This window comes from Rhamphochromis sp. 'chilingali' (genome assembly GCF_963969265.1).
Source record: "Rhamphochromis sp. 'chilingali' genome assembly, chromosome: 4".
Taxonomy (NCBI): domain Eukaryota; kingdom Metazoa; phylum Chordata; class Actinopteri; order Cichliformes; family Cichlidae; genus Rhamphochromis; species Rhamphochromis sp. 'chilingali'.
The window spans coordinates 33,480,282-33,490,619 of record NC_137948.1 but is presented as its reverse complement, the minus strand read 5'-3'; the positions used below and the strand labels follow the sequence as shown (position 1 = coordinate 33,490,619).

Below are 10,338 nucleotides of genomic sequence, written 5' to 3'. Positions count from 1 at the left end.
TATTAAGTGTCTTATAAAAGTTATATTTAATGTAATATAATCAATGTTATAAACAGCATCTTTTCATACTCAGAAAATAGGCCTAAACCCCAATCTCTAATAGATATTTTTATTATAATTGGGAAAATAAAATCACAGGTGGAATATAGCGTATTTGAAATATTACTGATGACTTCACTTTTCCACCACATGGCAAGAAGTTTTTTTTTTTCCTCTCCTATTAGATGTCAAATTGCCTGCTCAGGGAACCTTTAGGGAACATTCCCTGAAGGCTCCCTTGTTTGCTGGGTCATCTGTAACAGAAATTCATCCTTTAAAAATCCAATCTGGACAATGCAACAGACAAAAACGTACTCATCAAGAAGTCCAGTATGACCATGTCTATGAAGTCCACCAGTCGTGTGCCCTTGTCGTATGGCGGTGTCTTTTTCACCATGGAGCAGTACTCGGGTTCTGTCTCCCACCTGAAAACCACGTTCTTTGTAAGATAAAATAGAGCAGGAACATCCAGCTTTTTATTAGCATTCAAATGAGCCACAGCTCATTATTCAAATGGATTGAATGATCACCTCCAGCAGAAAACTAAATCATGTTAACTACAACCCATGATGTACAGCGTAATTAATCAAAGTTTTATGAGTTTCTGTTAAAGAAATGAACATTAAGTTCACAGCCTACTTATACAGAAGGGTCAAGTGTAGGAAATATGAGGACAGCTATCTGGGAACTGCAGGTAGTTTCTAAATGTAGGATTTCTATTCTGTTTTTACAGGATACATAAGACTAAACAGCAGTTAGATATTTGTGAGGAACATATACTTTAGGTAAGTAAACCTACAGGTTAGCAGTTCTGTTTCAGGAGACAGTATGACAAGAACAGCAGACTACATGGGGTGGGAGCTTAGAAGATGCTGGGATACTAAATCCTGCATCACTTGGTAAACATTGCAGTAATGGGGTATGATTGTAGCTCAGCTGCAGGGGGAGAGGTGGAGCAGAGGTTTCAGGGGGCAGTGCCAGGAGAGGCTGGCTGGCACAGCTGTTTCACAGCCTCTGATTTTGCCTCTCTTATTTATGCAGTAGTGGTGGGACCGGAGGGTGGGAAGATGAGTATGAAGAGCAGCTGGCAAAGAAGCAGTCCAGAGATCAGTGTGCAGTTGTGCGTGTTGGCCAGGAGGTGCTAAAAGCACGCTATGATATGTATTGTGAATTTTACAAACCGAATACAAATAGTTACTCATGGGCTTCTCGTATTTTTCAACGACTTTGATTGACGAATAAACCAAATGAATGCAAATAGTCAGCAATCAGCCAACAAACCATCACCAGCTTCACGCACACAGCAACATCTCGCCTGTCAAATTAACACTAGAGAGTGTCTATATGTGTCCACTCATCTGAGTGTTAAATGAACACTTTTGACAGTGTTATATTTTTAAAAGTAACCTAGTCAGTTCTGAAGATTTACAATGGCTAACACCGAGCAGTGCTAAATTTTCTAACACTGGAATATTTCTAACATTTTGAGTTATTTTCCAGTGTTAGAAAATCAGCACTGCTCAGTGTTAGTATAGTACTAGTGTTAATTTAACAATGGAGATTTTGCTGTGCACGGATCAGGCAGGAATGAAATCACCAAGGAAACAGGATTTGGTTCACGAGCTAATATCCAGCCTGCCACGGGGAACTGCAGTAGTTATGAAGCACAAGTGTCGACACTTTAATGCTGACTCTTTGCATATCTTTGATTTATTTGCCAGTTATGACAGTTAGAGTTATGACATGCTTATGTTTGCTATTTGCTAAACCATAGAAACAAAACAAATTAGGTGGCAAAGTGTATCAAATTTATGCCACTGCTAAAACTTTTGTAAACACTATATTAATAACTTTGTACTGATATAGTGCAGGGTGTAAGCTTTCCTTTATCACTGAGCACATTTGTTTTCTGTATGGCTGGACAGCCCAGGGCGTCCACTAACTTTGCCAGCTTGCTTCGGCTGTAGGAACGTCTCCACGGAGATCTCCAGGTCTTGCGCCTTGCCAGGGAGAGATCTGGTAGCATGACAGCCAAGGAGCCCTCCAGGTCCCTGGGGCGGCCACACACAGCGTGCTCTGTTGAGCAGTAGTAGGAGCACTGGCCGTAGAAGCACTCATTTCCCACTAGGGGGAGCCAGAGGTGCACAGAGAAGGAGAAAAGCAAGCAAGTGAACAGGAAAAAATGACAGAAAAATGTTTTTGGTGATGTGAAAATATGAAAAATAAAATGAATTTATAATAGGTTGACATATGAGGGCGTTTAAAGCCTGCTGAATTAATAAAGGGTGTACTGGAGTGTTACCAGGGGAGGCAAAAAAGGTTCGTGCCAGCTTGCGGTCAGTAGTGACGTCTTTGATCTCCTTGACCACATCCACCAGCCTCCCAGCCACAGGGGGGATTCTCCTGTAACCCAAAATCCTGCAGAGAGTGTGAAACAAAGTGTGAGATGAGGACAGGATTAAGTGCAGAGATAAAAGACCCCCAAAAAAAGGCTGAGAAGAGAAGAGATAAGAAACTATAATAGTGTTACATAACTTGCATTTTTTTTATGTGGCTATTTTGTCCACCGTTTCCCTTGTGGTGCTCTCTGTAATAGTGTGTTGCTGTGCCCTTTTGGATAAGAGAAATTTGACTTGATACCTATCCAGATGAAAAGCTGCAATTTCTGCATTGTGCCGCTCAAAGTCAGAGAAATAGTACAGGTTGTAGTTGGTTTCTTCATCTCTCTCCTGCCTGTCAGTAAAGATAAAAATGCACATCAGAAAGAGTCTATTTATTGACTCACTAGATTTGAACAAGTGCACACAGACAGTAGGAGTTTGAGACACATTTTTTCTACTATTCACTCAAACAATACAGCTGTCTGACGACTTAGACATCCATGTTTCCCATCTCCACTTATTGTTCTTGTTTCAAGAGGCCATAAAGGAGTCTTATACACACTGAGAGCTATGATGACTGTGTAGGGGTTTGCCATTAGCAGCTTACTTCATGGGCTTGAACATGGCTTGTCCATAGCTGGGAAATGACATCACCAGCTTCAACTGAGTACCCCCAGATTTCTGCACTGGAATACAATACAGAGGGTGTTACCATAGCAACAAAGTGCATACACACTCACAAACACACAAATAATACGCCACGCTGTGACAATACACTGGCCATTGTTCAGGAAAAAGCACATACACACATGCACGCGCACAGACACACACACACACACACACACACACACACACACACACACACACACACACACACACACACACACACAGCAGAGACTTTATTTCCTAGAAAGACTTTGGAAAAAGAGCAAATGTGTGTCATCATGCAAATAGCACATTTCTATCAATCTGAGGATAAACACCTAAATGTCCACACAATGTGTTTCTCACACATATTGGCACTTCACAAAGACAATGTATACCTACCACAAACAGCATTATAAGGTCATGTGTCTATGCAGTGCTGTAAAAACCTAAGCACACTATTACTGCTTCCACAGTCAAGAGGGTAAGTAGCAGCCAGGCACTGATAATTAAATGCACAGCATTAATGCGACCGCCTCTGTTAAAGCAGAAGTTTTCAGGTGTGTGTTAACACAATCGTCTCAGGAATGGACGTCCCAGAAAATTCAACCCAGGTCAGGTGAGACCCTGTAATGCTCAGAAAACTGCAAAAAACCCAAGAGCTACATCTCAGACTCTACAAGCCTCAGTTAGCAGGTTGAATGTTACAGTTCGGAGCACCAGATCATTGTGTTGATCGCGAACTAACAATATATAACAATTATTTTAGGGTCAAATGTGTGTTCTGACAACTAAAACTGGGTCACGCAACAGGATCTTGATCCCAAGCACAGCAGCAAATCTAGAACAGAGTGACTGAAAAAGAGGTGCTGCGATGACCCAGTCAATGTGCAGGCCTTCACCTGACTGACTAAATTCAGTTATTCAAGTTATTGCTGCTAAAGGTGGTTCTACAAGCTACTGAATCATTCTTAGTTTTTCACAAGACTGCATTTTATAGAAACAGACAGGCAACTTGTCCAGGAAGTCGCCTGACTCTCACCATGTGACAACTGGGAGAGGCTCCATCACCCACAACCCTAAACTGGATAAATGGAAGAAAATGGCTGGATGGATGGATGGATGGATAAAATCGTCTTCTCATTTTTCCACAGTTAATGTAGTAACATTTTAACAGGAACATCTGTCCTTTACTCACATTTTTTCTGGAAGGCTACTCTGGAAAAACTTTATAAAGCAATCCTAAGAACTTTGAAAAATCTAAATTTAAGTGATCCTGAACTGAATTTACAAACGTACTTTTCACAGTTATGCTTGCAACTGTGCTACGATACAAACAACTGTAGTTTTAGTGAATCTCTGTGAATCTCTACAATTATTTACACACATGGAGCGTGCGGCCTTGTGCTTTTCAACAACGGTTTCTTTTAACAAGGTTGTATGAAGTTTCATTCACATGCCATGCCAAACAAGGTAACAAAAAACCCATCTCAGCCTGTGTTTATGGCCTTGCTTGTTCAGCCAAGGCTATATTGTCTTTCAAAGCTGAAATAACATTTTGTTCCTACTACAAATTAATTGCTGAATCCAATCAGTGAAACACATCTTACGTCAACACTCAGAGTTTTTCTACCTGCGCTATATCTGTTTGGTATGACCTCTAGCTTTGGGTGGGTAATGTTAGGAAATGTTAGAGAGATATTGCTGCTGAATGTACTGGAGCAGCTCTGATAATAAGGTTTTCTTGGAGATGGTCAAGACTGCACTTCACTATCTTTGAGCACCGTTGAATATGTTAACATGTTAGTATTACAATATATTTTGCCATGTACTGCACGTGTGATTCAGTTCACTGCAATTGGTGAGTTTCTTCTTGTTAAGTGTCCTTCAGTTTATTTTGGTGAAAGGAGTCGTCAAGGCCTGACTGGTGAATAAGGTTACACAGGGATCTATTTACAGCAAGAGCATTTTTCAAGAAAAATGTTAATATTTGACACCATCACTGACACCACCGTTACCTATCATAACAGGAAGCTATAGAATATATTTTGATATGACATTTTATCCCAACTTCATGGCACCAATGGACAGATGGTGCTGTGAAAAAGTATTTTCTCTTTCTTAGTCTTTTGCACATTGTCACACTTTTCAGATCATCAAAAAAATGTTTAATATTATGCAGAGACAAACCAAATAAATAGAAAATGCATTTTTCAAATGATGGTTTAATTTATTGAGGGACAAAAGCTATCCAAACCCTTTGCTTGCCCTGTGGGAAAAACTAATTGCCCCTAAACCCAAAAACTGACTGTGCCACCACTGGCAGAAAGAACAGCAATTAAGTGTTTCTGATCATTGACAATGAGTCTTTCACATCACTGTGGAGGAATTCTGACTCTTCTTTGCAGAATTGTTGTAATTCAGCCAAACTGGATGGTTTTCAAGCATGCATAGCCCCTAAGGTCAAATCATCTCCACCAGATTTGAGTCTGGACTTTGACTGGGCCACTCCAAAACCTTCATTTTGTTTTTTAACCATTCAGAAGTAGACAAGCTGGTGTGTTTCAGATCAGGGCATGAACTGACAGTCGGGCATTCACTATCAGGATTTTCTGGCAGAGAGCAGAATTCATGTTTCCATCAATTACAGCAAATAGTCTTTGTTTTGAGGGAGCAAAGCAGCCACAAACCATCACTCTACCACTGCTGACTGTTGGTATGATGTTCTTTTCATGAATTGCTGTGTTACTTTTACAGGAGATGCTACGAGGCCCAAACCTTCTAAAAGGTTAATCTTTTGTCTCTTCAGCCTATTTTCCCAAAGTCCAGAGGATCATCTGCGTTTTATATTTACTCGGGTTATCTTTGGCTAACACTCAAATGCGCAAAAACCTAGGAAATCAGGAAGGGGCAAACACTTTCACGGCACTGCACATAATGACTGATAGTATATACTGTTACACTTTTTGACAAGTAAGTCGTGTTTGTGGACCATCCAGACAGTCCCCTCCCACCCAAACTTTATTATCAGTGTAGAAGTTCAAACATAAAGAAATGTGTATTTTTAAGTTTGCTACATGGTCAGTAGTTCAAGTATTCCTGCTCATCCTCTGCTGAGCCCCCAAGGTCCCTCACAGTGGCTTTCATTTCACTGAAACTTCACAGTGAATCTAAAATTGAAAGACAGGCCCTAAACCTCAGGTGTCACACACTCACAACAAGCCTGCTCTTTATTCTGCTCTTACCCTCCCTGTAGCCCACAAACCTTTACAGGTTGAGCGTAATTTTAATGTTGGTTGTCCTGGAGCTACTTCATTTCAAGTCATTTCATGAGCAGGCTGCAGTCTTTAACACACCAATTTATTTATCTCAACTAAAAACTGACTCAGATGCTTCAGTTTACTACTCTGAAAACAGCCAGCCCATGGTTGTCTGACACCTCAGCTGTGGCACATCATCATTAGCATGTGGCATCAGGCTCTGCTGTAACCATACATTGATACTGTTGAATAACAGCAAAAGGAAAGCATTATAAAGAGGCGTTTACTAGATCGCCCAAAAGAAAAACATAAAACTCGGAATCTGAATATCACACCTGTGCTGACGATGCGATGGGTGGCGAGCTGCTGCATCAGGGGCTCCATGTTGGGGTCATGATGGGGGTAGAGCTGCCAGCGGGAGATGCCCAGGTGAAAGCGCAGCCACGGAGGGTGGCTGCTACTGCTGCTGTTCCAGTGAACATCCTCATAGCCGTCCTGGCTCGCACTCACCCTGAATAATGATTGCATTTGGTGAATGAAATGCACCTACAAAGCACTCTTCTACTTTAACCAAGCATTTTAAAATTAGACACACATTCATCCAGTCATGACCATTCATGACTAGAGAACTGCAATCCATACCACTGTTCACAAAGAGGCTGAGAGAGCGACCTCCCACACTACATTACAAGTGGAGGGACAAGTGGAGCACGGAGCATTCAGTCAGTGTTATTTACCAAACTGATGAGCACTTTTTAAGGTTTTAGTTTTAATCTAGCTGAGAGCCTCGGCTGTGTCACTGCTCTCCTCTGCTCGCTGTTTCACTGTCTGTGTGTGTGGGAGTGTCTGCTCACTGTTAGACAGATGCACAGGAAAAGACAACCGAAGGGGAGAGGAATTACTTGAAGATTAACTGCTGTTAGACACGTTGGTTGCTTTACTATAGTTGCAATGAACGCTTAAAGATGTCAACAGAACACGCAGAAGCGAGGCCAAATGTAAAAGGAGCCAGCTGGGAACGCTTTGATCAGCAGCAACCGCAGCATATTCAGTGTATTTCACAAAGCCAGCACAGCATCTTCACATTTCTTGTTGTGCCTGTGAAAACTGTAGCCCATATGTTTAGTTTTGCTTAGGCTACATCAATATGGGCCACAGTAGCTGAATACATGGAGCAACACTGTCAGCAGCAACAAGATACTGTGTGTGCTCCCTGCAGTCTCACCCATCTGGTGAAAATCTTGACCGACCATGTTTTCAGAGAAATATACAAAGAGGTGCAATAAAACCAGAATTACTGTGGAATACTGTGAAATTAGAAATACTGTGATTAGGTTGGAGCTTTTTATTGCTTCATCTAATGTCTTGTAGTTACTGTGGAAACAGTTTGTACAGTTTACAGTGTTGCACTTACAGTTGGGCTCATAATTTTTAGGACATAGATACATTTTTTGTACTTCTGCTTCCATACACCCCAGTGGATTTTCAATTAAACAGTTAGTATTTGACTGAACTGCACACTCTCTGCTTTAATTCTTTTTTTCTATCTTTTGTTTTTTTTAAAACTGTGCATGAACTCTTTAGGAATTACGGACAGATTTTTATACAAAGGCCATTTTTATGCATATGATTGACTGAAAAGCAATATATGGCCAGATGAGGCCTGTTCTCTTATTATTTCATGACAAATGGAGTAGAATTAACATCTGATTCAATTCATAGCTTTTTGGAGTTCAAATATGAGGCCCAAGGAGGAGTATATCATTATGCTGAAACAATAGATACATCTATTAAAGAATTAAGGGGTCAGTCAACAATCTGGCACATTCTTAAAAAGAAAAGAATCCCTTGGTTAGTTCATTGTGACCAAAAGACCTGCACGATGACAGAATTATTCCCATGCAACTCAAGGAAGGAAACACAGCTGAAATTCTGCCCTTCAATCATGTATTAGTTTGACTTAAACTCCGCTGGGATGGTGTGCAGACCAAGAACTACAAAAACTGCATCTTTATCCAGCAAATTATGAATTTAACTGTATGAGACGTTTCAGTAACAAAGCAAAACTGAGCTGAATATGAACTGAAAGGTGCTAAAGCAAAATATCCAAAGCAAAGATTGGTGAAGGAAAGTGGTTTTAGAAAGCTAAAGTACTGTTTGACTGTGGTGTTGAGGAGTGATGCTGTCAAAGGAAGCATGAGTCACAAGCATACGGTCTTTGCATATTAAGTGCATCATACTGACCACCTCTGGGAGCTCCTCTCACTCGCCTTGACTTTTGGTTTCACCCTCAGCAGCCAGTCCTCTTCAGGGACAGGAGGGCTGGGCATGTTGTAAAGTGGGTGACCAAACAATGCCTCCAGCTTTAGCAAGTCTGACTCAATTGAGGCATTTTTGCCTCCTTTGTCAGAAAGTGGTCGTACATGACTCTTAACCATCTTCTTTCCATCTTTATGGGAAGAATCTGTTTGTATATTATCAGTTGGTAGCTCAGCTGGACCTCTGATCACCACAGAGGTGTAGTTGGTGTGTGCCAGGTCTCTTGGAATGTGTGTCCTGGGTGGCAGTGGGGTGTCACAAGGCTGGTGGTAAATGGAAAATGAAACAAGAGCCAGGAGGAGGTGAATGAAAATGGTGACGAAGGCCAAGGACAGACAGATTGTCCTGGAGCGCCGGCGTATACGCCACATCATCCTACTGAAAAGAGAGTGATAAAGAATGAGGAGAGGTGAATGCATGAGGGGGAGAAAAGAAAATGGAAGAAGATTTTTAATGAAACGTTAGCAAAGTGTAAAATTTAAAGCAAAAACATACCAAAAAAGCAAAATACCAGTATTAAGTAGAACATAGCCTTGATAAAGGCTCATATTCCTTCACCTGCTCTTCTTCTAATTTGACCTTGTAATGCATTCATGAATCACAGGAGTCTCCATCTGGCATATGAAGAGAAAATGTGAGTAAAGAGTGACGTACACAAACCTTTTAATGTTGCCTGACACCTCTCAGCTGTTGTTAGTGTGTTTCCCAGAGGAATAATAAAGAGATTCAGTATCCAGTCAGCCTTGTCTTCTTTATCTACACGCGACCGGGAGTGGTGCCAGGTTAAAGTGATCTGGATATAAATCAGTGTGTTTACTCATCTCTTTCAACCCAAGTGATTGGGGGAGAGGGGGTTGGGGGGTAAAGCATTTGCCCTGTATAATGTCATTCTTCTCTGACAAGAGTAAAAGCAAAAAATGTAGCGTATGGCAAAAAAAAAAAACCCTAATAAATACACCTAAATCTACTAAATCTTTACACAGTTTAAATAAGTTTTCAGTTTTAAAGCCTGATTTTGTCTGTTCTTACAATAAGCACGGCTATATTGCTACTGCTGCAGAAAGACTTCTGTCCTTCATTCCAGGACTTTCCAAGACAAGTTTTGCTCTTCTGTCTGTTTGGAGGAAACTTCTAGCTTTCAGCTGAAAGCTTCGGGCCGGTCTCAGATCCAATGACAATGTAGAGATGAAAACTCTTTGAAGAACACCTTATTCACACTTTCAGATAACAAGATGAACTTTATTCCATGGGGAACATTCAGTTCACACACAGTTATTCATGAGAAAGACACATCTTTCTAAACCATACAAACGCACAAAATGCTAGAGCAGAGCAGAGTCAAGTGACAGAATATATTAGCTTGCAGAACCCTTTACTAAAGAGTATTAGATTAGCTGTTATTTGTGCATCTTATTGAAATTTTGTAACCTATTCAGGGGGCTAGGCTCAAGGTGTTTTCAGAATCAGACTGATTCAAAATGTTACTTAAATTACTTAAATGTTCATTATTTTGGGAAGCTTGCAAAAGAAAAAGGCCAGAAAGCGAGAATTAAACTCTCCATTCATCCATTATCTTAACTGCTTATCCAATTTAATGTGACACAACACAGACAAACCTTTCACACTACTGCACCACTGTGCTGTCTTTGCAAATCATGTAAACACAATATTTTCTGTGAAAAGTACTATGAGAA

General features: G+C 40.7%; 1 protein-coding gene across 1 annotated transcript in view; it reads right to left on the bottom strand.

Moving 5' to 3' along the window:
• LOC308394986 (extracellular serine/threonine protein kinase FAM20C-like) overlaps positions 1 to 9,018 on the bottom strand; it is a gene marked incomplete at both ends in the record, with an annotated part of 34,671 nt that extends 25,653 nt beyond the window's left edge. Inside the window, 8 exons of the mRNA XM_080879636.1 lie at positions 261 to 293; positions 377 to 464; positions 1,983 to 2,163; positions 2,342 to 2,457; positions 2,680 to 2,772; positions 3,028 to 3,106; positions 6,661 to 6,836; positions 8,570 to 9,018. Coding sequence (XP_080735762.1) covers positions 261 to 293; positions 377 to 464; positions 1,983 to 2,163; positions 2,342 to 2,457; positions 2,680 to 2,772; positions 3,028 to 3,106; positions 6,661 to 6,836; positions 8,570 to 9,018 — 1,215 coding nt within the window. The remainder of the gene's footprint in view (positions 1 to 260; positions 294 to 376; positions 465 to 1,982; positions 2,164 to 2,341; positions 2,458 to 2,679; positions 2,773 to 3,027; positions 3,107 to 6,660; positions 6,837 to 8,569) is intronic.
• Between the last annotated feature and the right edge of the window lie 1,320 nt (positions 9,019 to 10,338).